Source organism: Rhinoraja longicauda, chromosome 2 (assembly GCF_053455715.1).
Source record: "Rhinoraja longicauda isolate Sanriku21f chromosome 2, sRhiLon1.1, whole genome shotgun sequence".
In the NCBI taxonomy this organism is placed as follows: Eukaryota; Metazoa; Chordata; class Chondrichthyes; order Rajiformes; family Arhynchobatidae; genus Rhinoraja; species Rhinoraja longicauda.
The window spans coordinates 77,355,591-77,383,521 of NC_135954.1; the positions used below are offsets into that span (position 1 = coordinate 77,355,591).

A 27,931-nucleotide genomic window follows, 5' to 3' on the forward strand; every position below is an offset into this window, starting at 1 on the left:
TGTGAGGTTTGGTGGCAAGAACAGGAAGGCTGATTATTATCTGAATGGTGTCAGATTAGGAAAAGGTGAGATGCAATGAGACCTGGGTGTGCTTGTACATCAGTCACTGAACGTAAGCATGCAGTGAAGAAAGCTAATGACATGTTGGCCTTTATTGCGAGAGGATTTGAGTTGAGGAGCAAAGAGGTCCTACTGCAGTTGTACAGGCCCTGGCGAGACCACACCTGGAGTATCGTGTGCAATTTTACTCTCCTAATTTGAGGAAGGACATTATTGTTATTGAGGGAGTGCAGCGTAGGCTAACCAGGTTAATTCCTGGGATGGCGGGACTGACATATAATGAAAGAATAGGTCAACTGGGCTTGTATTCACTGGAATTTAGAAGGATGAGAGAGAGTGTTATAGAAACATATAAAATTCTTAAGGGTTTGGACAGGCTAGATGCAGGAACAATGTTCCCGATGTTGGGAGAGCCCAGAACCAGGGGTCACAGTTTAAGAATAAGGGGTAGGCCATTTAGGACTGAGATGAGGAAAAACCTCTTCACCCAGAGAGTTGTGAATCTGTGGAATTCTCTGCCACAGAAAGAAGTGGAGGCCAATTCACTGGATGTTTTCAAGAGAAAGTTAGATTTAGCTCTTAGGACTAACGGAATCAATGGAGATGGGGAAAAAGCAGGAAAAGAGTACTATGAATACATGTCTGGTGCAAGACGCATCTTTGTCTGTCTGTCCACTTTCAGGAAACTATGTACTTGGTCTCCCTGTTCTACTACATTCTCCAGTGAGCTATCATTTACTATGCAAGTTCTGTCCTTGTTTGACTTGCAAAAATGTAACAATTCACACTTGTCCAAGTTAAATTCATTTTGCCAATCCTTGGGCCACTTTCCCCATTTGATCTATCTACACCCTAGACAACCTTAGATAAACATTTTTCACTGTCCACTCTCCCACCAATTCTGGTGTCATCGGGAATGCACTACCTGAGAAGGTGTCGGAGTCAGTGACTCACACAACATTTAAAAAGTATCTGGATAAGCATTAAATTACTCAGGCATAAAAGGTTGGTAAGTGTTGGTTAATGGAATTGGTATAGGTGGATACTTAATGATCTGTATGGATATGCTGAGCGATAGAGCTTGTTTCTGTGGTGTTTGATTCAAGATTTGAAATAATCGACAGATCTAAACACAATATATTAAAAGGAAATACTCTATGACTAATTATATATAATAAATGTATTAACTACTACGAATTGATTACAAAACTTCTCAACTTGAGTAATGCTCTTAGCAAATTTTTTTAAAAACTCACCTGAACTTTTCAATATGTAAAGAAGTTCTTTTTCAGTGTTAGCTGCTACCATTTTAAATTTATACAACCATTTATCATTGGCTTGAAAAACACAGTATTGTGATATTTCTTCCTCAGATTCTAATAATGAAATATAAAATAATGACATTATTAGCAAAACTGGATTTTAGTAGTTTTCTATTTAAGGTTTTCCATATCATTTACCTGAATACAAAAGCAATTAAATTGATGGTAGAGCTCTCTAGCGTGTTCCTCCAAATTCCATTAGTGATTCCAAGAATGACTGCCTAATCTAACAAGTTATAATATACAAATGTTTACTTCTGAAATGTTTACTTTCTACTGAAATTCTGTCCCAGTGACGTCAACAGATAATCAATATTACTCATGGGATAAACCAGATAATATTGAACAGCTGGCCATTATTTACCTTAACAGACCAAAATTGATGGAACACATTTTAGTTAAGAGGGTGGGATGGAAAATGATGTTAGTGAGACCACACTTTTATTTTAGTTTTGTTGAGAGATACAGTGCAGATACAGGCCCTTCAGCCCACCGAGTCCGCACTGACCAGTGATGCGCGCACATTAATGCTATCCTCCACACTGGGGACAATTTACATTTATACCAAGCCAATTAACCTACAAACCTGTACGTCTTTGGAGTGTGGAAGGGAACCGAAGATCTTGGAGAACACCCATGCAGGTCATGGGGAGAATGTACAAACTCCGTACAGACAAGTACCCATTGTCAGGATCAAACCCGGGTCTCTGGTGCTGTGAGGCAAAAACTCCATCACTGCGCTACCATGCTCCCCACTCCACTTGGAGTATAGAAACAATGAAGTGCATTTTCTGGTTTACAAAAGAAGATATAGAGTGCTGGAAAAACTCAGCGGGCCAGGCAGCATCTCAATAGAACATGGATAGGTGACATATCAGGTCAGGACCCTTCTACAGACACACTTGGAATTTTATATTAAAGTCTTGCTATGTAGTGGCCTGGCGGAGGCCAGAGAAAGGCAAGACGCCAGGCAGTGTTTTGTGAGATTCTTTATTAGGCTGTGAGCTCCTGCCCACAGCGTAGTTCTCCTAGGGAATAGCTACGCCTTCCCTTGGTCTGGCTTTTAACCCCTCTCCCTGTCCGTCACGTAACGAGGGGGCTGACCCAAGGAGTGGCCCGATCCGCCACAGGACCCCCCCCAAGAACCGGAGGTACAAAACGGACAGGAGGGCGCACGAGGCGACCAGCCCGGGTGCGCACCATGACCGGCGCAGGGACCGGCGGCTGACAAACAGGTGGAGGGGTCGAAACAGAGACCGTAGGGGGTAGCTTGGATGGGGGGCGACCGCGCGGGCGGGGCTGCGCAACCAGCACCGGCCGATCAATGTCCACGTGTGCCGGCTTCAGCCGTGCGACCGAAACAGTCTCTCTGCGGCCCCCCATGTCCAGAACGAATGTGGCCGAGCCGTGTTGCAGGACCCGGAAGGGGCCCTCGTACGGCCGCTGGAGAAGTGATCGGTGTGCGTCCCTGCGCAGGAATACAAACTGGCAGTCCTCCAGAGCGGCAGGGACGTGTGGCTGGAATGTCCCATGACGTGACGTGGGCACAGGTGCCAGCCTGCCCACCGTCTGCCGAAGACGTTGCAGGGCGTCAGACGGCTGCTCCACTCGACCCTGGGCTGGTGGGATGAACTCCCCGGGAACCGTCAAGGGGGCCCCGTACACCAACTCGGCGGAGGAGGAGGCCAAGTCCTCCTTGGGTGCGGTGCGGATCCCCAGCAACACCCACGGCAGGGCGTCCACCCAGTCTGGGCCCGTGAGCCGAGCCTTCAGGGCAGCTTTCAGCTGGCGGTGAAAGCGTTCCACCAACCCGTTCGACTGTGGATGGTACGCCGTAGTGTGGTGTAGGCTGACACCCAAGAGTCTTGCCATGGCCGACCACAGTTCCGAAGTGAACTGTGGCCCCCGGTCGGATGTAATGTCCAGTGGCACCCCGAACCGGGCGATCCAGTGCGCCGCCAAGGCCCGCGCGCAGGTGGCCGTCGAGGTGTCTGCCAGCGGAATGGCCTCCGGCCACCGCGTGAAGCGATCTACCACCGTGAAGAGGTGGGTCATGCCCCGGGACGGCGGCAGGGGCCCCACGATGTCCACATGAATGTGGTCGAAGCGCTGCCGAGGGACACGAAACTCTTGCAGAGGCGCACGCACGTGTCGCTGGATTTTTGAAGTTTGGCACGGGATGCAGGTGCGTGCCCAGTGTGCGACCTGCTTACGCAGCCCGTGCCACATGAAACGGGAGGATACAAGGGCCACCGTCGCCCGAATGGAGGGGTGAGACAACCCGTGGAGCACCTCGAATACCCTGCGACGCCAGACGACAGGGACGATGGGCCGCGGCAGGCCAGTGGAGGTGTCGCACAACAGTGTTGTATCCCCGGGGCCACAGACAATGTCCTCCAGCTGCAGGCCGGACACGGCTGTACGATAGGCGGCCATCTCCTCGTCCCCCAGCTGTGCGGCTGCTAGGGCGGAATAGTCGATCCCCCCGGCCATTTGTAGGACGGCGTGGATCGCGGGTCTAGACAGGGCGTCGGCCACCCTGTTGTTTTTTCCTTCCACGAACCGAATCGAGGTGGTGTATTCCGACACATAAGCCAATTGTCTCTGTTGCCGCGCAGACCACGGATCGGAAACCTTTGCGAACGCAAAGGTGAGTGGCTTATGGTCGGTGAACGCGGTGAAGGGTCTCCCCTCTAGGAAGTACCGAAAGTGGCGTACCGCGAGGTAGAGGGCGAGGAGCTCCCGGTCGAACGCGCTGTAATGCCGTTGGGCTCCGCTGAGGTGCCTGCTAAAGAAGGCGAGTGGCCGCCAACACCCGTCGATGTGCTGCTCTAGCACCGCACCAACCGCCACCTCAGAAGCGTCCACGGTCAGGGCGGTTGGGGCATCCTCCTTAGGATGGACGAGCATCGTGGCCCTGGCTAGGGCCTCCTTAGCCTGCTCAAAGGCCGCTCCTGCTTCGTCGTCCCACTCGAGCTCCTTGCGGCGACCAGCCATGAGGTGGAAGAGTGGGCGCATAGTTCTGGCCACCGACGGCAGGAAACGGTGATAGAACGAGACCATCCCAACGAATTCCTGCAGGCCCTTGACAGTGGTCGGTCGGGGGAAACGGCGGACAGCTTCGACCCTGTCCGGAAGAGGTACCACCCCTTGTGGGGTCACCCGATGGCCGAGGAAATCGATGGACGTCACCCCAAAACGGCACTTGGAAGTGTTGATGGACAAACCGTACTCGCTGAGGCGTTTACACAGCTGGCGGAGGTGGGTGCAGTGCTCCTGCTTCGAGCGGCTGGCCACGAGTACGTCGTCCAAATACACAAAGACGAATTCCAGGCCACGGCACACACAGTCCATAAGCCGTTGGAAGGCCTGTGCGGCGTTCTTCAACCCGAACGGCATCCGTAGGAACTCGAATAGGCCGAACGGGGTGATGATGGCAGTCTTGGGGATGTCATCGGGGTGGACCGGGATTTGATTATATCCACGCACAAGATCCACCTTGGAGAACACGGAAGCTCCGGCCAGGTGGGCATTAAAGTCCTGGATGTGCGGAACCGGGTACCTGTCGGGAACGGTCGCGTCATTTAAGCGCCGATAGTCCCCGCACGGTCGCCAACCCCCGTCCGCCTTGGGGACCAAGTGGAGTGGTGACGCCCACGGGCTATCGGAGGGGCGCACGATGCCCATTGACTCCATTTGACGAAACTCCTCTCGAGCTAGACGGAGCTTGTCTGGAGCGAGACGCCGCGCTCGGGCGTGCACGGGTGGGCCGGTGGTGGGGATGTGATGTTGCACCCCGTGCTTGGGAGCGGAGGAGGAGAAGTGGGTTTCCACAATGTCCGGGAAGTCCGCCAGGATGCGCGCGTACGTCGCATCCACGGACGACAGGTGTCCAACGTTGGGGGAGACCGGCCTCATCGTGCTGGAGTGCACCAGGCGCTGCCGCCTGACATCCACGAGCATGGAATGCGCCCGCAGGAAGTCGGCGCCCAGCAGCGGCTGGGAAACATCGGCGATGATGAACCGCCACGTGAACCAGCTGTCGCCGAAGTTAAGGGCGAGCTGGCAGACCCCGTAAGTGTTGATGGGGCTACCGTTCGCCGCAGTGAGGAGGGGGCCGCTTTTGCCCGTATTGATATCGGCGGTGGAAGGAGGTAGGACGCTCACCTCTGCTCCAGTGTCGACGAGGAACCGACCCCCGGTGCGGCGATCCCGGGCGAACACACGATGGATCTGGCCGGCCGCCGAAGGGATCACTGACGGCCGGCCCTTGCGTTTCCCGGAAAGGCACAGGGTAGGCGACATTGCTTTGCGTTTGGTCCCCAACGACGGTGATAATAGCACCAGCCACTTTTGCTGGTGTCCGGTGGTGGTGCAGACTGGGATGTCCACCAGCGACCTCCGGTGGTTTCCAGCGGTATTGGAGGTGGTGCTGCTTGAGCCGACCACCAGCGACCTCTGGTGGCGTCTGGCTGAACTGTCGGCGGGCCGTGCGAGAAGGACGTGCCGGCACCGGGGTGCCCGATGGCGGCCGGATTTCGCCGCGGGGGTCGCCCTGAAACGGGGTCGACGGCGGCCCCAGCTTGCTGTTGGCCTTCCGACGCCGCGGAAAAGACGGCTTGGGCTTCCAGGTCCTCCCGACGGGACATCCAGATTTGGTCAGCGCGCTCTCCCAGCCGCTGCGTGTCGGTGAAGGGATCCTCAGCGAGCTGAGAACGGAGGTCGACCGGGAGCTGCCGCAGGTAGGCCTGCTTAAATAAGAAACAGGGCGGGTGGTTGCCCATGAAGGCGAGCATGTCCTCCAGAAGGGCCGACGGCCGTCGGTCCCCGAGCCCCCCCTGGCTCATAACGCGAGTTGCCCTCTCGGCGTCGCTGAGGCCGAACCTCCTGATAAGGAGTTCCTTAAGGCCCTTATATTTGTCATCCGCGGGGGGGTCATTTAGATAAGGCTTTACTCGCCTTGCTGTCGCCTGGTCCAGGGCGCCGACGACATAGAAGTACTTCGTCAAGTCGACGGTTACCCCTCGCACAGCAAATTGTGCCTCTGCCTGCTGGAACCAGACCTCAGGCTCTTCGGTCCACAGGGTCGGGAGTTTGAGGGCGACGGCCTCGAGGTCGGCAAGACCGAGGGCGGCAGGAACGGGTTGCGCGAGGGCGGCAGGACCGGGTTGTCCATTATTGTTTGACATCACGACGTGTGATGTCCGTCGAGGTCACCAATGTAGTGGCCTGGCGGAGGCCAGAGAAAGGCAAGACGCCAGGCAGTGTTTTGTGAGATTCTTTATTAGGCTGTGAGCTCCTGCCCACAGCGTAGTTCTCCTAGGGAATAGCTACGCCTTCCCTTGGTCTGGCTTTTAACCCCTCTCCCTGTCCGTCACGTAACGAGGGGGCTGACCCAAGGAGTGGCCCGATCCGCCACAGCTTCTTGCTTCCTCCCTTTTCATTGACATTACACAATTATTATACAAGTGTTGCAATAATATTCAGACCATTTGATAACAAGGTTTGTGTTCCAGAGGCACAAGGAACTGCAGATGTTGTAATCTTGAACAAAGTACAAAGTGCTGGACAATGATGGCCTACATATTTCACTCCACGTATGCTGCCTGACCCACTGAATACCTCCAGCACTTTGTGTTTTGTTCAAGATTTATGTTTCATCCTGCCACAACACAATGTTGTGATATCCCTAAAATGTAATGAAAGATCACTGCTTGAAAGGTTCATTCTTATTTTCTACCCACAAATGCTGGAGGCCCAGATGGTATATCTGGGCGAGTACTAAAGTCTTGTGCTACTCAGCTTGCTCCAGTGCTCACCACAATATTCAACCTCTCCTTGGCAAAGTCCGTGGTCCCTGCATGCTTCAAAAGATCCATCATTGTACCGGTGCCAAAGAATGCCTCTCCAGCGTGTTTAAATGACTACCGACCGGTGGCCCTCACCTCGGTTGTCATGAAATGATTTGAGAGGCTAGTCAAGAAGCACATCTGCGCCCTCCTTCCTCGCAACATGGACCTACTACAGTTCGCATACCGTCCGAACAGGTCCACGGATGATGCGGTCTGCCAGGTTCTACACACCGCTCTCTCTCATCTGGACAGCCAGGGGGGCTATGTGAGGATGCTGTTCATTGACTTTAGTTCAGCATTCAACACAATAGTCCCCAGCAGACTGGTTGAGAAGCTGCTGGAACTGGGGCTTACCACCCCTCTGTGTGCCTGGCTCCTGGACTTTCTCATCCAAGTGGTCAGGATGGGGGAACACACATCTAGCTCCCTCACCCTGAACATAGGATCCCCCCAGGGCTGCGTCCTTAGCCCCCTACTGTACTCCCTGTACACACATGACTGTGGGGCCAGATTCAGCTCAAACTCCATCATCAAGTTTGCTGATGACACTGTGGTGGTGGGCCGGATCTCCAACAACGATGAGAAGGCCTATCGGGAGGAGGTGGCTGATCTGGCACTCTGGTGTCAGGACAATAGCCTCCTCTTGAATGTCACTAAAACAAAGGAGCTGATTGTGGACTTCAGAAGGGCTAAACATCCAAGGACGTACACGCCACTGGAGATAAATGGGTCTATTGTGGATAGGGTGAGCAGTTTCAAATACTTGGGAGTCCGCATCGCAGAGGATCTGACGTGGGCAACGCACATTGCCGCACTGGTGGGTAAGGCTAAGCAGCGCCTTTACCACCTTAGACAACTGAGGAAATTCAGAGTGTCTCTGAGGATCCTTCATTGCTTCTACTCTGGGGCTGTAGAGAGCATCCTGTCCGGCAACATTACAGTCTGGTTTGGGAACAGCTCTGCCCAGGGCAGGATAGCCCTGCAGAGAGTAGTGCGTTCGGCAGAACGCACCATGGGAACTACACTCGTCCCCCTGCAGGACCTATACATCAGGAGGTGCAGATCCAGAGCAAGCAAGATCATGACGGACCCCTGCCACCCCAGTAACGGACTGTTCCAGATGCTACGATCAGGCAAACGCCTCCGCTGTCACGCTGTGAAAACGGGGAGGATGAGACGGAGCTTCTTCCCACAGGCCATCAGGACTGTCAACTTTTATAACCCCAGAGACTAAATTTTTGTCGACACTAATAGTAACTTATTAACTTTATTTATATGCTGTAACTGTAATTCCTTTTGTGCACAACCCACAGGCATTGCCACTTTCATTTCACTGCACATCGTGTATGTGTACGTGACAAATAAATTTGACTTGACTTGACTTGCTTGACCTGAGTACTTCTAGCATGTTGTGTTTTTCAGATTTGCAACATCTGCATTCTGCTTCCGAGTTATAAATGCCTTGCTGAATAATGTCTGTCATGTCCAGGCATTGCCTGAACTGTTTTCTATGTTGATAGTATTAATACATTGAGGTTGCTCTGTTAGTAAGTTACACACAAGCAGTGCAAATGTAAAGGAGTAAAGTGAATCCAGTGACAAACTCTGGCAGCCTGGACTGAATAGAAAAGAGTAACAGAAACTGGGGCAGCATTTAGGAGGTAGTAAAAAGTACTGAAACAGAGCCCCCAAGGCAGTATGTTTTTTTTACATTAAAAGTTTTTTGTATTACATTGCAGATGCAAAATTAGTAATCCTCAAAACACAGTATAAAGGTACAAAAAGTAACATATACCTGAAATATGGTCCACCACCACCATTTGAGAACACAAGGTGCTGCAATTGACAGTATACACAGCCCAGTAGTTTAATACATGACACTGCACACATTTCCTGGAAAGGAAAAGTTAAAGAGTAACATTAATATCAATATACACAGTCAGCCTGTGCACCTGTGAATTCAATCTGACTAAATGTAAGCTCTTCAGCCAAAACAAGAATCAGTCAAACAAAATCAGGTGCTCCAAATACATTAAGGGTATAGTGTGCTTAAAAAAAACACTTTAACACGCGTCTGGCTCACATTTCTGGGCAGCAAACAAAGACACCAAGGACCAGTTACAGATTTTACCAAATCTGGATCTATATTGCCACGTTAATATGTGGAAGCTTTCAGATTGAAGAAGGTACTTTGATCTGAAACATTTACACTGTTTCTCGCCTCACACACTGATTTCCTGAGTGTTCCAACATTTTCGGGTTTTATTTTGGATTTCCAGCAACTAGTTTATTTTTGATTTTCAGCTTTTCTGATCTCTTGAGTGATTCCTGCCAGACATCTTCCATCTAAATATTTAGGTTTAAAGTTTGTTTTAATGCCATTTTCTGAAACTGATAGCGCTGAATTTGCTCACGTGGGATTCTTCAGTTGGCAGCATCTAAGAGTGTCTTTGAGTCATAGAGTGATACAGTGTGGAAACAGGCCCTCCGGCCCAACTTGCCCACACTGGCCAACATGTCCCAGTTACACTAGTCCCACCTGCCTGCATTTGGTCCATATCCTGACAAACTTGTCCTATCCATGTACCTGTCCAAATGTTTCTTAAAGGTTGCAATAGTACCTGCCTCAACTATCTCATCTGGCAGCTCATTCCAGACACCTACCACCCTTTGTGTGAAAAAAATTACTATTAAATCGTTTCCCCTTCACCTTAAACCCATGTCCTCTGGTCCTCGATTCCCCTACTCTGGGCAAGAGACTGTGCATCTATCTACCCGATCTATTCCTCTCATGATTTTATACACCTCTATTAGATCACCCCTCATTCTCCTGCCCTCTAAGGAATCGAGACCCAGCCTGCTCAACCTCTCCCTATAGCTCAGACCATCTAGCCCTGGCAACATCCTTGTAAATTTTCTCTGTACCCTTTCAAGCTTGACAATATCTTTCCTATAACATGGTGCCCAGAACTGAACACAATACTCTAAATGTGGTCTCACCAACGTCTTATGCAACTGCAACATGACCTCCCAACTTCTATACTGATATTTTAAAATGAAAACCCAGAGCTACTTTCTTTAAAGCTGTGGATGGAGCACCAACTGAAATATGAAAACAAGATATGATGTGTTTTATTGAATAAAGGACTCCAATTATTACAAATAACTCTAAATATGACCAGATGGAATACTAGATAAAAAGATTGAGGTGACAAAAGTTTACTCTGGGTGGTCTGCTCTTGCCTTCACAAGTACATGGGTTTTATTGCTCAAGATTCTGACCAATTTCAAGAAAATACTTTATGTTTTATATTTTTTTTAAACTTGTATTGGTTATGAAGGTTCCTCATGCATGGATAATTTACCATAATAAACATTCCAATGCACTCCTTGGTTTAGGGTTATTAGTGTCAAGTATACCGAAGTACAGTGAAAAGCTTTGTTATACATGTTATCCAATTAAATAATACTATTACATGAATACAATCAAGCCAAACTCAAATACAATAAGTAGAGCAAAAAGTAAGATACAGTGTGCAAAATATAGTTTTCAGCATTGTAGCTCGCCAGTTCCAGAGACAAAAGATGGCATAAGAAACATGAGAGTGGTGAAGGGGTGGTGATGCCATTGATCAGACAGAGACTGAGAATTGGGTTTGGGTTGAGAGGGAGCTTAAGTCTGAGAATCATGGATTTGTGGGTTCAGAAAGAAAGATTAGCCATGGTGTGGGGGATGAAAGTGAGAGAAAGAGGTTGCCAATTACTGATTGAATGGATGGAAAGATGGGAATTTAAAGCTGGCAATGCAATAAGAACAATATTTTCTATAGTTCTGGGAGCAGTAATGGGTACCTGCTGGGTGAGGTCTGCAATGTCAAGTGAGCATGCAGTTTAGAAGTTAACACAACTTCTGGGACTGGGAACAATTCAGTGGAAATTAATACCAGCATACAACCTTGCATAGAGGAACACATTGCTTGGCGTTGGGAATGGTCTGTCAGAGTCTCTGCTTATCTACCCCCAAGATCTTATATATGCCTTGACAGTATTTACCTATTACCCTAGAAGCAATGTGAAAGCTAAATCATAATGACAATAAAAATATCTTGTATTCGAGAGTTCAATAATAAGATGTTCTTTCTATGGTAAGACACTGACTTATTTCCGGTTCTGTAGTATGTTTACACTCAGTGTAAATTTACCCCATAACAGATTTTGTTGGGCTGCCTGTGCTGATTTAAAAAAATTACCTTCTCATCAGCCAAAACACATGTTATCATAAATTCATTTCAGTAAATATTAGAGGCAAATAAAAAAGTGGAAGAATGAATGTAAAGAATTGCACAAGCGTACCGGCTATTTTCACAGGAATTCTCGCACGTGGGGCAAACCTCACACAAGGTGCCGGACGCTCTGGACTCAGTGCATTGACAACTGCCGCAGACGCACCTCCCTCTTCCACTGCAGATCTGACCCTGGTCTGTCCTGCAGGACATCAGGGATGAAGAACAGTTACAGCTTTCACCTTGCCAGCCTGAGTAGCACTGGCATTCCCCTCCTTTACATTCACCATTGCCTGCAACAAGAGACATAATAAAGAGCCAGGGTTCTAGTTAACTTTAATTCTACCCAGACCTTGGTTTGTTGCCTTTGCTGACTTTGTAACATTCCATGACCCATTTCATAACAAGTGAGAACTGGGCATGTTTTACACAATAAAGTTGATCAATCAGATTTTAAATATTTTCAACTGATTCTTTATCCATGGTGGATTGTTACACAAACCATAAAGACGTGGTTCACATATTTTAATATTCATGTTATTCACAGGTGTAGTGATGCCAAACAGAATGCTTTTAAGGATGCTTGCACTTTACTAGTTGGAAGTAAACCTGATTTCCATAAGGATAAAATGTAAGGGTAAAATTTGCAACTATATCAGAAAGGCAGTGGGATTGTAAAAGCAAGAGTAACAGTAGATTTCGAGAGGGGCAAGACATTTATAACTGAATACACTAAACCTTATCTCCCTCAGTGTAATAGCACAACAGATAATGCGGCATAATCGTGACATAAAGTTTTAATTTTCTGGCCATCCATCACCAGTGAGAAACTTCACCCTCTGTCAGTTGTAAAAGAAACTGAACCTATGCACCTGAGATTTTCCACTAAGTCCTGATGATTCTATGTTCTTGATGCATATGGAAACTTTAAGCCAAAAGCTACATATGCCGAGGAAGATATGATCCACATAAAACCTAACTTTAAAGCTTAACTTTAATCCTACAACAGTGTGCTGATCTCATAAGTACAAAAGCTAACATGGCAAACATCATTGTGAAGAGAATTATTTTGGAACGTAAAAGATGAAGGAACTTTTTCAAAGCATACTCTGAAAATTATGCCTTGAAGCTTCAATCTGCTGGATGCAACAGGACAAAAAGCTAATCTTCAAGACAGAGGGATCGTTGAAGAGTACATTTGATCCACTGGGCACACAGAACATAGTGAGTGAATAGAAAGGTGAGTCCAGAGACCAACATTTATGGCAGAATGCACTAAAGCTCTTATTTGGAAAAGAAGTATGAAATCAGGATTTTTATTTGTTACCAAATCGTATTTAAGTATTCAGGCAGGTGAAACATTATAAAATTTAATTTGTGATGGTTCAAAGCAATAAACGGATACCTTATCAACAATATAGGGCGGCACGGTAGCGCAGCGATAGAGTTGCTGCTTTACAGCGAATGCAGCGCCGGAGACTCAGGTTCGATCCTGACTACGGGTGCTGCACTGTAAGGAGTTTGTACGTTCTCCCCGTGACCTGCGTGGGTTTTCTCCGAGATCTTCGGTTTCCTCCCACACTCCAAAGACGTGCAGGGTAAATGTAAAAATTGTCCCTAGTGGGTGTAGGATAGTGTTAATGTGCGGGGATCACTGGGCAGCATGGACTTGGTGGGCCGAAAAGGCCTGTTTCTGGCTGTATGTGTATGGTATGGTAATATAGTGTAGGAAGGAACTGCACATGCTGGTTTAAACTGAAGATTGACACAAAATGCTGGAGTAACTCAGCTGGACAGGCAGCAACTCTGAAGAATGTCTGAAGAAGGGTCTCAACCCGAAACGTCACCCATTATTTCTCTCCAGAGATGCTGCCTGTCCCGTTGAGTTACTCCAGCATTTTGTGTCTATTAACAATATAGTCTTGGTTGCAGTAACTAATCAAACTACATTTCATGCATTATAGTGCATACAAAACGAACAAAATAATTTGCATCTGTACACTGAACATATTTTTAGTTGAACACAAGAACATACAAATGAGGAACAGTAGAAGTCTATCTGGCCATTCAAACATGCTCTGCCATTCTTTGAGATTCTGGATGATGTTCTCCCTAACCATTATTTTTTTCTGCTCGATTCCCATATCATTCAATTCCCTCAATGCCGACAAACGTATCAATCTTTGCTCTGAATGAACACAAAGACCGAACTGGCTCAGCCCTATGGGTTATAGAATTCCACAGGTTTGCCAGATTCTGAGTGAAGAAACGTCGCTTCATCTCAGCTTCAAATGACCTATCCATTACCCTGAGATGGTGACCTTTGGTTCTCGACTCCAGTGCCAGAAGAAACCATCTGTCAATCCAGTGGTGATGTCGGAGAAGTTTGTAAATTTCAATGAGATAACTTCTCCTTATTCTAAACTCTTAACATAGAAAATAGGTGCAGGAGTAGGCCATTCGGCCCTTCGAGCCAGCACCACCATTCAATATGATCATGGCTGATCATCCAACTCAGTATCCCGTCCCGTAAGAACACAGTCCAGGTCCACTCATTCAGGCTAGTCCCATTACGGTAACAACATACCATTTCTTTGTAATATATATTTTACATTACCAGTTGTTAGTCACAGTAGGGTATCCATAGGGGAAACAATGATCACAATGAAATTCATGTTCGCCATGGGGAACCATTCAATGCTGTAATCTGACAGTGGTAACTCCAAAGAGATCTCCATAAGTGGCTTAGGAGCTGCGCCCCAACTTACATTGTGGATTGTGTCCGTCTTGAGGCCCAGTGGATATCACCATCATTGTATGACAACTCTGAGAAAAGCAGAATCCACCACTATACGTGGCCTGCTGGACCTACTAAAGTGTTTAACATCAACAATCAGGATAGATCATATCATGTGATAGGAGTAGAATTAGGCCATTTGGCCGATCAAGTCTACTCCGCCATTCAATCATGGCTGATCTATCTCTCCCTCTCAACCCCATTCCTCTGCCTTCTCCCCAAAACCTCTGACACCTGATAGACTGTCATCAAATTCACCCGTCGACAACAAAATAATCTCCATCGTATATTTGCTTCATGATACTATGTTTGGTATGATCCTAATGGTTGTGCAAATTAACCAATCTCAATGAGGCCGAGTCATTGTTCAAGATTGCCTCAGTCAAATATCCCATTGGAGAGGAACTAATCTTCAGGATTCACGGGGAGCTGTTCAACCTACAATGTTTGATAGGATGGGCCTTATACTCAACAATTGTAAGTCAGTAGACACAAAATGCTGGAGTAACTCAGCGGGATAGGCAGCATCTCTGGAGAGAAGGAATAGGTGACGTTTGGGGTCGAGTCCCTTCTTCAGTAGTGTTCCACTGACTTGCCCCCTGTATTCTCAAAACCAAAGTAGGAACAAGTCATCGCCAATCTCAAAGGATTGTCTAAGTATACGAAATTATCAACTGAAATAAAGTTAAGTTGTCATGTGATTTATCACAAAAACTGACTAATTGCTGATAGTCATAGACAACTTGTACATTTAGGCAAGGGAATTTCTTGGGTTTGACACAGTGTATGGATTAACGTGGGCCCAATACATAACCATCTTAAACATCAGGATGCCAGACATATGGTATAAACCAGTACATTACTGTGGATGTGGAAAACTATGTGATGGAAATGGGCATCGCGATAGGAAAATCACCATGGATATTGCAAATGTGGTCAATGAAAAATGAAAAGGTGCCAAAAGCATAAATGACAAAGATACCAGTGACCATAAACATGTCTTGCAATGCCACTGATGCTAGAGAGAGATCATGACCTCCCATCTACCTCATTGCAGACCCTTGGACTATATTTAATTGGATTTTACTATACTTTATCATGCATTAAACGTTATCCTTCCAATGTTGAAATATTTACACAAGGCAATCACAATAATTATGGTTTCACGATTGGGATGTTTGCTAAGCAGTAATTATGGCTTGGCCTGCCATTTATAACTCGCTTAGAATTAATGCAGCTAGCATTTCACTAAAGGGCTACTGAGGAATAGACTCATTCATATCAGTGAAGGAGATTTTCCTTCACCGAGGCAAACTGTGAACATACAATCTGTTGAAACAGTGAATCTTTGACAATAAATTCCACATTACATCACACGGATGTTTTAATCCCAAAATTACTGTAGGTTTTGCAGGAAAATGACAGTGGGTTGCAGTAGTTATGCTGCTTTTAATTAAATTGCCACAGACGGGTGTGGAAGCCAAGTTAATGGATATATTTAAGGCAGAGATAAACATTCTTGATTCGTAATGTGTCAAGTATTATGGGGAGAAGGCAGGGAGAATGGGGTTGAGTGGGAAGATAGATCATCCATGATTGAATGGCAGAGTAGACTTGATGGGCCAAATGGCTTAATTCTGCTCCTAGAATGTATGAATTTTACTTCTATAAAAACTGAACTTAAATATTTTATAATTTGAAAAAGTGGCTTTAACTATTGAAATTAATCATTTTGTCCTTTAAATATTTATTGCACTTGGATTCATGGGACATTTAACATTACTAATGATATTGAAAGCATTGATCCTAGGAATAATATAGGATAAAATTCTACATAAAATCCTGAAACACTGGCTTCTTCTTTGAGCGGGTCAATCGTTTATCAAAACCAACTTCCACATTACCAATTTTAAACAGGTGATGGTGCTATAGTAATTCTGTCAAATGTTCATTGTTAGGTTTTCTATATGAATGGAGTTGGTACAATATAGAGGGAGCAACAGAAGCCTATACAGTGTCCAGAACCAGGGGCCACAGTCTTAGAATAAAGGGGAGGCCATTTAAAACTGAGGTGAGAAAAAACTTTTTCACCCAGAGAGTTGTGAATTTGTGGAATTCTCTGCCTCAGAAGGCAGTGGAGGACGATTCGCTGGATGCATTCAAAAGAGAGTTAGATAGAGCTCTTGGGGCTAGCGGAATCAAGGGGTATGGGGAGAAGGCAGGAACGGGGTACTGATTGCGGATGATCAGCCATGATCACATTGAATGACGGTGCTGGCTCGAAGGGCCGAATGGCCTCCTCCTGCATCTATTTTCTATGTTTCTATGTAAAATCCTTAAACGAACAACATATGACATTAACTTGCAGCAAAAAACAAAGTGCTGGTCAGGTATCATTTGTCAAAGGAGTAGATAGAATTCAATTTCACGTTCAGAAGTTATAAGAGTAGAATTAGGCCATTTACCCCATCGAGTCTACTCCGTCATGACACCCTTCTGATTTGTCTATTTCTGCTTTTAAAATATCCACTGACTTGGCCTCCACAGCCCTCTATGGCATGAGTTTCACGGATTAACTATCCTCTGACTAAAGAAGCTCCTCCTCGCCTCCTTTCTAAAAGAACGTCCTTTAATTCTGAGGCTATGACTTCTGGTCCTAGACTCTCCCACCAGTGGAAACATTCTTTCCACATCCACTCTATCTATGCCTTTCATTATTCTGTAAGTGTCAATGAGGATCCCCCCTCAACCTTCTAAACTCGTGAGTAGAGGCACGGTGCTGTTTTAGGTCAGGTTCCTTCTTCAAACTTAAATCTACAGAAGGGTCCCGACCTGAAACATTGTCTGTACATTCCCTCCACAGATGCTGTCTGAGGCGCTGAGTTCCTCAGTTTTTGTTTTTTTTGCTCATGATTCCAGCATCGGCAGTTTTTTTTGTCTTTTAATTAATCTACAAATTAATGTGAGCTAACAACTATCAACATAATGGAATCTGAGGAATGGTTGTGTCAGAGGCAGAAAAGGTGTGATAGTGATTTGGACTGGATTTGAAATTCCCAGGTCTCCATCCTTGCAATAGTAAAAACTTTCCCTTTTCTAATGGCTGTTTGTAGTTCAGAACCAATTCTGCATTCACCTGATGTCTGGGAGCTAGGATAGTATCCAGATGTTTGAGCAGCCAATCCTCATTCTTATCTTGTCTGTCACATATCTTGGGATGCTTCCAGGCAACATCTTGAAATTTTACACAAATGCTCAGTTACATTAGTAGGAGATGGTGCAGATTCTATCCTACGCTTTAAGCTGACACACAATGGTAAACAAAAAAGATAATTTGTCTCGAATTGCAAATGCAAAGAACCTCTAAAATTTCAGCCTTGATTTAAGCTAATTCTCTGCCAAGTTTCAGAATGCATGCATATTACCTTTATCAACCACCAGGTGGCAGTCACTTAACACAATAGAAAAGTGAATAGAGAATGAATAGCATGGAGCACATAACCATATTTAAACTGTAAGGTTTATTTTATGAACTTGTATACCGTTTATAGAATTCGGCCCATGAGTAATGAGTAAAGGGAATCCAGCTATGTGAATTGCGTATTCAATAAAATCTCCAAAATGTTTTGACAGGGCAACTAGTAAGCATTAGTTCCCCACAGTGAAAGAATAAAATGCAGAATCAACTGTTAAACGATATAGTCTGCCAAATTGCCAAGGAAAGAAATACTGTCATGTGAATATGGACACAGTCCGATGAAGCAGAGTAGAAACTCACAACCTGGGAAACATGAATCTAATGCAGAAGGAAATGCTGGAGGAGGCTAACACTGTATAAATAGCAGCAAGGGACCTGAAGGGTTAGTTCAGCAAGAGTATGTGTTATATTCCCAGATAAATTATCTAAAATTAGAAAACTCAAGTGATCAAGGCCTCTCCCTATCCCAGCTCTCAACACAGCCAGTTCACAGGGCAAATGTTAGGAACACTCCACTGATCAATCAGCATTGATGGAGGGAGAGTCAATGAATGTTTCATGTCTGGGACACGTCACCGTTTCAGGTGCGATGAAGGGTTCCTAACCTGAAACAATAACTGGTTTTGTTTTCACATATGACGTCTGACCTGCTGAGTGTTTCCAGCATTTTCTGCTTTTATTTCAGATTTCCAACTTCTGCAATTTTGATTACCAGCTTTGCGGTTTAACACGGTAGGTGGTCTGCCTCTGGTAATTGTATGACTGCAAAGCAACCTGGGTACTTTTAATTACCTACACACCCAGTTTATGTTGGCAGAAAGGGTTGAAAACCAACACCATGGTAAAAATAGTTATTTAATGCTGCACTGAAAAATAATGTACTTGCAGATGAAGAATTGCAATCCACAGGCCCCCTCTCCCTCCTCTCACTTAATGTCCATTTCACATCTGTTAAGATGGTGTAAGTTACCCTGCTGCAGTAAAGTAGAACAAGCTCAGCAAGTGGATTTCTGAAAGAAGTTTTCACAGCCAGCAACATAATTGCCCTGGCATAGATGGCTGACAAACCTGACCCGTCCAAAATCACGAAGGGATCATTTAAATACTTTTAAAAGATTAAAACAGACTTTAAAAAAACTACTCAAACAATTAAAACACTTAAAGTTTAATAAAAAGGAAAAATATAATCTAACCAAAGCCTACCTTTGTCCATCACGGTCATTCTAGCCAAACGAATGAAACCCTGTTTTGTTGCTGTTCGCCACAAACATTTAAAATATTTAAACTACTTTTAAATAAAGGGGGAGGGGAGATGCTTCCATGAACCACCCTAGTTCTTGTGATTAACAAGTTGCATTGTGTTATTTTGTGAAGAATGCTGGGACTGTGAATCAATGTTGTTTAAGTATTGGCAATATACACATTTTCATTTAATCATTTTTTAGGGATGTGGGCCACTATTAATTGCCTATCTCTAATTGCCCACAGGGAAGTGAAGGAGCAGAAGTAAGCCCTCTTTTTAACTGTGGAAGTTCTACCACCAAAGGCGACCCTGCAGTGCTGATGAAGGGAGGAAGAGATGATGAAGGTACTTTCAGGTCAGGATGATGTGTGACTTGGAGGGGGACCTGAAGGTGGGTTGTATCCATGCACTTGCCTCTCTTCATCTCCCCTCCCCCTTTTTCAAGTAGTGCTGGAGGTCACAGGTTTGAGATGTTCTATCAGATCAGCCTTGGCGAGTAACTATAGTGGATGCTCTTGGCATTGGTTTATTATTGTCATACAATAGACAATAGGTGCAGGAGAAGGTCATTCGGCCCTTCGAGCCAGCACCGCCATTCAATGTGATCATGGCTGATACGTACCTTGGTTCACTTCTATCCAGGCACAAATACTTTTTCGCTGTTGGAGTTGAACTCATCCAGACAAGTAGACATTATTCCACCATGTTATTCATACCTTGTGGCTAGTCGAGGGGCTCTGATGTGAGTCATGTCACAGAATGCCCAACATCTGATCTGGTCTTTAGTCACAGTACTTCCAACAAAACTCCATTAATCCAGCATCCTTGGGAACTGGCAGAGGTTGCAGACTATTGCATGTAATTTATATTAACACAAATATTTATTCCATTATCTATCAAACAATTACACAGTGGTTTTACAAATTTTCTAGTAAACCCACTCAGTTTAAAAGGAGTGGGAAACAGAGCCCCAGGGAGCTCAAGTGAGTGGAAATAAAATCCTATGACAGTGGCATTTAAGAGGCCTTTAGATGGGCCAACGGATTTGGAGGGATGTGGATGTGCTTAGGCAGAAGAGATTTAATGGCATCGTGTTCAGCACGGACATTGTGGGCCGAAGGGCCTGTTCTGTGCTGTACTGTTCTATGATCTAAGTTTTATGTTCTAAATAAAGTTGGATGAGTTTCAGCTTGTTAACAGCTGAAACTTACAAACACTCTGGATCGAGGCCTCCAATCCAGAACCCACGTCAAACACTCCTGCCAATACATGTCCAAAGTTGAGTATACGCAGCTCTACTGATGGTGGGTCTATGCATCTAGTGCATTAAGGAATGAGCCAGATGCTAATCCAATAGGATTTCCAAATAGTCAAATACTGGATAATTGGTTAACAGTACATAGCTGACCTAGTTAAGCATCTGGGCAATGGTTTCTCCAAGAACATTGAAGGTTCAGTGGCAGCAGTATTGGTGAATGTAAATGGAACGTTTGTTAAAAGCACCCAATTGTTGGAGATAATTATTTCCTAGTTATATGTGTGGTGCAAATTTTACTGATACTTTTCAGCTAATAGCTGAAGTTTTGTCCTAGTCTTGCTGTAGGCAGTGACTAGTGGGGTGCCACAAGGGTCAGTGCTTGGACCCCAGTTATTCACAATATATTTTAACGATTTAGACAAGGGAATTAAATGTGACACCTCCAAGTTTGCAGATGACACAAAGCTGGGTGGCAGTGTGTGCTGTGAAGAGGATGCCATGGGGCTGCAGAGTGACTTGGATAGGTTGGGTGAGTGGGCAGATGCATGGCAGATGCAGTATAATGTGGATAAATGTGAGGTTATCCACTTTGGTGGCAAGAACAGGAAGGCAGATTATTATCTGAATGGAGTCAATTAGGAAAAGGGGAGGTGCAACGAGACCTGGGTGTGCTTGTACATCAGTCACTGAATATAAGCATGCAGGTACAGTAGGCAGTGAAGAAAGCTAATGGCATGTTGACTTCATTGCAAGAGGGTTTGAGTTTAGGAGCAAGGAGTTGTACAGGGCCCTGGTGAGACTACACCTGGAGTATTGTGTGCAATTTTGGTCTCCTAATTTGAGGAAGGAAATTATTGCTATTGAGGGAGTGCAGCGTAGGTTAACCAGGTTAATTCCCGGGATGGCGGGACTGACATATGATGAAAGAATGGTTCGACTGGGCTTGAATTCACTGGAATTTAGAAGGATGAGAGGGGATCTTATAGAAACATATAAGATTGGACAGGCTCGATGCAGGAAAAATGTTCCCGATGTTGGGGGAGTCCAGAACCAAGGGTCACAGTTTAAGAATAAGGGGTAGGCCATTTAGGACTGAATTGAGGAAAAACCTCTTGACCCAGAGAGTTGTGAATCAGTGAAATTCTCTGCCACAGAAGGCAGTGGAGGCCAATTTACTGGATGTTTTCAAGAGAGAGCTAGATTTAGCTCTTTGGGCTAAAGGAATCAAGGGAGATGGGGAAAAAGCAAGAACGGTGTACTGATTTTAGTTGATCAGCCATGATCATATTGAATGGCGGCGCTGGCTCGAAGGGCCAACTGGCCTACTCCTGCACCAATTTTTCTATATTTCTAGATGGAAAACGGGTGTTAATTGGAGGTAGACGCAAAGTGTTGCTGGGGAGAGAGGTGTTCGGAGAAGTTACTTAAAATTAGAGAAGTCAAAGATCATACCGTTGGGTTGTACGCTACCCAAGCAAAATATGAGATGCTGTTCATCTGATTTGCGTGTGGCCTCACTCTGGCAATGGAGGAGGAATTGGGTGTTAATTGGCCTCGAGTTTTGCTGAGCTGTGTGACAACTACAAATCTACCTCTTGTGCCTCTGCTGCTCTCAACTTCTGTTCTCGTGCTGGCACAATCCTCAAGGGTGAAGGATGGTGCAATACCAGGACCTTGCATTTTCAATGTTGTCACATTGCATGGTGGGGGGCAGGTACAAAGTTTAGCCATGCCGATAAACCTGCTGAAAACACTGGCCAAACCATACCTCCTGGGCATGGCCAGCAGTCAAACTATTCAAAAACATAAATGTCCCTGAATATCACCGATGTTCAGAATCAAAAATAATTACAAGCATTTAAAACTTAAACGTTAAAAACTAGAAATTTAAAATATTTAAGAGCATTGAACTGAATTGCTTGAACTGAATTACTTCAGAAAAATTTACATTACGTAGAGCTCTTGAGAGTCATAGTCTTGGCAGTGGAAACATGTCCTTCAGCCCACTGAGTCCACACCAATCATCAAATACCCATTTACAGTAATTCAATTTAATTCTCCCCACATTGCCTTTAACATCCCACAGATTCTGCCATTCATCTACACTAGTGGTCAATGAACCTACCAGCCCACACGTTTTGGGACATGGATGGAAACTGGTACACCACGTGGAAAACCCACACGATCACAGGAGAGCATGCAACACTGCACACAGACAGAATCAGATAAGGGTTTAACCCTGGTGACTGAAGCTACAAGGCAGCAACTCTACTAGTTGTGCCACTCTGCTGTCCTCTTGCTAACCAATCATTTCCATTCAAATCAACAGCTGCAGTTTCAGAGCCGATCAAATCTGACACTGATTCCACACAATATAATGGTGAAATGCCGCCACTGGGCACACTACCACTGGACACCACCCAGAGATCAATGTGGATGCAAAACAGGGAGCGAAGCATAATCGGTAAGCTTGGGACTTGCATGTTCTTGAGCTGACTGAGCAAAGGCTTGCCAGCTCACTATGTGAGGAGATGAGAAATAAATCACTTCTGACCTATTAAACTTGGTGGGAATGAACGTTTTGACCATACAATTAGTTGTTGATGAATATTTATATAACTACTGGCAACCAAAAAGTGAACACTTCCCCGTTTCCACAGTCACATTTATCACGAGGGAATACAGAAATGAGCAATTTTGGATAGGAAACCACAGCTCTGAGTGTGTAAAATATATTTGTATATTTTCAGTATTTGAAAAATTCTATGTTCTACACATTAAGATCTTGCTCATACTTTGTACAACCATTGCAATTAATAATGATAAATCAAATGAAAAATATTGCAAATTCTGAACTATATAAATAAATGAATAACATAGATTAATATGTTCAAGCAGACAACAATTAACATTTACATTTTAATAGTCCGGAGAAAAGCTGAACTTTGCGAGCATTTGCCTTATTGGATTGTCAAGTCCACATAAAAGCAAAGCAGGAGATTTCACCTGAGGAATTTCAGATTTCCACCAGACCTAGATTTGCTCCTGACCTATTAAAGGTGCTCCATAAATGGAAGCTGTTGCTATCACTGAGGCTGCGAGTCTGCAGCCTGAACGGTCATGGGGTCAACCTGATGGCAAAGTTCCCAGATCTGCCGACCAAGCCACTGAGTTTTATCAAACCTTGATGATAAGCAATAAATGTAGGTATTACCACATTTACCCACGTTCAATGAATTATTTTTTTTAAAAACATGCAATATTTTTCACAATCTTTTCAACTCTTTTTTTAGAGGCATGAGTCACTGATGAGGTTTTATTTTCCTTTGTCTCTTTTGATAAGACTATTTCAATACTATGGCAATGTTTGGAACAAATGTGCTATCTTTCCCTTCTGATCACTTGCACGGCTGTGTTATTACAAGATTTTGATGTGTAATGGTGCTTGCTAAAATCTCACTGCTATCTTCTTCTCTCCTTTTATAAGCAAACAATTAAATAATGTCAGGAATTCACTATTATTTCAACAGTTATAATAGTCTTTTTGTATTTGAAGTGTAGGAAACCTTATGAGGAGCATAAACTTACCATCACAGAGTTAAACAGATGCTTCCAATGGCAGGGGGACAGAATTACAGCACAATAAAATTATGAAGGCAATGTTCATTAAATATATGCCGAGTAGAATTTAAAAGGAAAATAAAAAATAAAGGACAGAATGCATGATGTTAAATGTTTAGAGATACAACATGGAAACAGGCCCTTCAGCCCATAATGACCACACACTGATTATTGATCACCTGTTAACATTAGTTCTACATTATCCCACTTTCTCATCCACTCCCAATAAAACAAGGGGGAATAAAACAGAGGTGAATTAACTTACAAACCTGCACATCTTTGGGATGTTGGGGGGGGGGAGGGGGGAGCTGGGAGCTGGAGCACTTGTCGGAAACCCACATGGTCAGAAGGAGACTGTGCAAACGCTACACAGACAGCAACTGAGTTCAGGATCAAACACAGGACTCTGGCGCTATGAAGCAGCAGTTCCACCAGCTATGCTACTGAGCCACCAATCTAAAATTGAACACTTACTCCTGATAATAATGGACATCCTATGAGAAATTTGGTGAGAATCAAATTCTGTGCCATCTTCTGGTGGCTGCCACCTGATCTCCCACCCCTCGTCTAAGGTGGGCATCGCAGTACACACAACCTCTTTGGCTCTCCTTTCCTTGTATGTTTTTTTATCTAAAGTATAATTCAAATACAAAATCAAGTCTACTCCGCCATTCAATCATGGCTGATCTAACTCTCCTTCCAAACACCATTCTCCAGCCCTCTCCCCATAACTTCTGATACCCGTACTAATCAAGAATCTATCTATCTCCGCCCTGAAAATATCCACTGACGGCCTCCACAGCCTTCGGAAGCAAAGAATTCCACAGATTCTCCACCCTCTGACTAAAGAAATGTCTCTTCATCTCCTTCCTAAAAGAATGTCCTTGAATTCTGAGGCTATGACCTCTAGTCCTAAACTCTCCCACTAGTGGAAACATCCTCTCTACATTCACACTATCCAAGCCCTTCGCTATTCTGTATGTTTTAATGAGGTTCCCCCTCATTCTTCTAAACTCCAGTGAGTATAGGTCCAGTGCCGACAAACACTCATCATAGGTTAACCTACTCATTCCTGGGATCATTCTTGTAAACCTCCTCAGGACCCTCTCCAGAGTCAGCACATGCCAACTCAGATATGGTGCCCAAAATTGCTCACAATATTCGAAATGCGGCCTAACCAGCGCCTTATAGAGCCTCAGCATTACATCCCTGTTTTTGTATACAAGTCCTCTTGAAATAAGTGCGAGCATTGGGTTGGCCTTCTTTACTACCGATTCGACTTGCAGATTAACTTATTGGGAATCCTGCGCCAGCACTCCCAAGTCCCTTTGCACCTCCGATTTCTGGATTCTCTTCCCATTTAGAAATTAATCTACGCCTTTATTCCTACTACCAAAATGCATGACTCCACACTTTGCTACACTATATTCCATCTTCCACTTCTCTGCCCACTCTCCCAACCTTTCCAAGTCCTTCTGCAGAATCCCTGCTTTCTCGACACTATCTGCCCTTCCACCTATTTTCGTATCATCCGCAAACTAGGCCACAAAGCCTTCAATCCCCTCGTCCAAATCATTAATATACAATATACAATATTAGTATGCGGTAGAGGTGAACAAAATGCTGGAATACACAGCTGCCGAGGAGGGGCCTTCACATCGTTCACAATTCAATCACACCGCGCCACAGAGATAATATCACTTCATAAATGTGGGCTCTGAGTCAGCAGTGTATATTAATCACCCTGAACTCTAGTAGGTTTACAGGACTAATTCAAATCTTGAATCTTCTAAGCAACCTACAACTCTGCCAGAGATTCAATAATACTTTGTCACATGTACCTAGATACGGTGAAATGCTTTGTTTTGCATACAACCCGGTAAACTCATATCGTAGATCTCACCCAGGCAGTACACAAGTGTTGCCATGTTTCTGGCAGCGACAAAGAGATGCAGATCTTTCTTAACGCACACAACATGCCCCAGGACTGGTATGAAAGGCAGTTTTTCAACTAAATTTTCAAATAGTGTCTTGCACATCACAAGTGAGGAAAAGCAGATGGTGGGGACATAGTTAGAAGTCCTTGTCAGTAGATACAGGTGCCGGAAGCTCTACGCAGATGAATGCAGATGCTGCATATCTGGGACCGTCAATGATCAATATAATTTTGGAGAGTCAGCAGGTAATATGCAATGTACTGGTAGGTATCCTTGCTGCACTGGGTAGGCCCACAGAAAATGCAGAAAGCCTTCTTGAGCACGAATGGCATGATGTTGCAGGTCTTTCTGATGATGTCTTCATTCATCAAAAGAGCTGCCACCTGCATGAAGCAACACACGTGGCAATCAAAAAAGTGCATAGCAGTCCCTACTGAAGGTTTGCAAGCTAGGAATGCCACTTTGAAAAACAAACATAAAACCCTACGATTTGAAGCAAAGCATATAGCAGCCAGGGAGTGGAGGTGAGCTACTAGAAGGATGAGAGAATTGGAGACACAAGGATTTGCAGATGCTGGTTTACAAAGAAAGACATAAAGTGCTGGAAGGGTCACGACCCAAAACATCACCTAGCATTCAAGAGAGAGCTGGATAGAGCTCTTAAGGATAGCAGAGTCAGGGGGTATGGGGAGAAGGCATGAACGGGGTACAGATTGAGAATGATCAGCCTTGATCACATTGAATGGTGGTGCTGGCTCGTAGGGCCGAATGGCCTCCTCCTGCACCTATTGTCTATTGTCTATCCATGTTCTCCAGAGATGTTGCATGTCCCGCTGTTATTCCAGCCCTTCTTGTGGTTTGTAAAGAGAAGAGAATTAAAGGTTTAATGAGAGTCTGCTCAAATTGCTACCACTTGTCACAGACAGCTGTAGAGGCCGTCATCGGGTATTTTTAAAACGGAGATTGACAGATTCTTGATTAGTAAGGGTGTCATAGGTGATGGGGAGAAGGCAGGAGAATAGGGTTGAGAGAGAAAGATAGATCAGCCATGACTGAATGGTGGAGTAGACTCGATAGGTGGAATGGCCTAACTGCTCCTCTGACTTATGAGCCTATGAACACTTCCCATCTGTTCTGAGTCAAACAGCTCTCCCACACACAACTCAGCCAGTCTTTCAGTCTGTACCCCTCAAACTAACCCATGGATGAATCTAATCCTGCACGGGCAGCGATGGGAAAGTGCAAACAGACACTCAAAAGCTTCTAGAACAATGGAACAACAGCAGTATGAGCATCTTCCTTCCAGCTCAGTTGAAGCCAGAGGTGATACCTCACATTGGAATTCTTGGAAGAATAACTGCACAAGTAAATGAACAAAGATAATTTATAAAGTTTATGCCATTCATTTTCTTTTGTTACATGATTAATGTGCAAATTACTTCTTTGTAAAACTTTGATTGCCTTGCACATTTCTGTTCACTGCGAATTAATAGTAAGGGACGAATTACTGCTGAGCGGTTGGGTGGTATGAGGGTGTGTGTAAATATTTTTTTCAGTAGGAGGGGATCTGCTGACTGATTTATTTTGGTGAGGAGGAGGGGAAAGTGCATCATTTATCTATATGCCACATAGGTGGGCTGAATGATTTTCAAAAACAAATGCAGGTTTCCCACACATTCCTAGCATGCTGTCATGTTGGCTGCCTTCCCATTTTTTCTTCTCCCTATCATAATTATCTGAAGGGTCAGTGCCCTGTTCCTTCTGCGTGTTTAAGCCTTGCTGCCACACAACACTGTACAGAACTCACTCTTCCAGATGATAACCCTGTTAGGTACTTCCAAATTTGTTCAGGCACCTTCAGCATGCATTTGGCGTGATCAATGATACAGGTGCATCTCACTGGACTTCCCATGCGATGTTGGATCATTGGTGGCTATTAGACATATTTTAAGGAGATATTGCTTGATTAAGCAATTAACTGGTAGGTCTTCATCAAGGTTCAAAGATTTTGGGAATGGATAGCTGCCAGAGCATGTGGACACTACTTGGAAATCTTGGAAAAACCTTCAGACACATCATT

At 44.9% G+C, this 27,931-nt stretch overlaps 1 protein-coding gene across 2 annotated transcripts in view; it reads right to left on the bottom strand.

The window, feature by feature from the left end:
* The window catches only part of itgb8 (integrin, beta 8), an 83,634-nt gene that overhangs the window by 13,950 nt on the left and 41,753 nt on the right, over nucleotides 1-27,931 (bottom strand). Inside the window, exons 11-13 of one of the 2 annotated variants that reach the window (XM_078421766.1) lie at nucleotides 11,588-11,810; nucleotides 9,030-9,127; nucleotides 1,317-1,436 (exon numbers count right to left, since the gene is read on the bottom strand). In XM_078421766.1, coding sequence (XP_078277892.1) covers nucleotides 1,317-1,436; nucleotides 9,030-9,127; nucleotides 11,588-11,810 — 441 coding nt within the window. The remainder of the gene's footprint in view (nucleotides 1-1,316; nucleotides 1,437-9,029; nucleotides 9,128-11,587; nucleotides 11,811-27,931) is intronic. The other variant, XM_078421774.1, reaches the window with a different exon arrangement.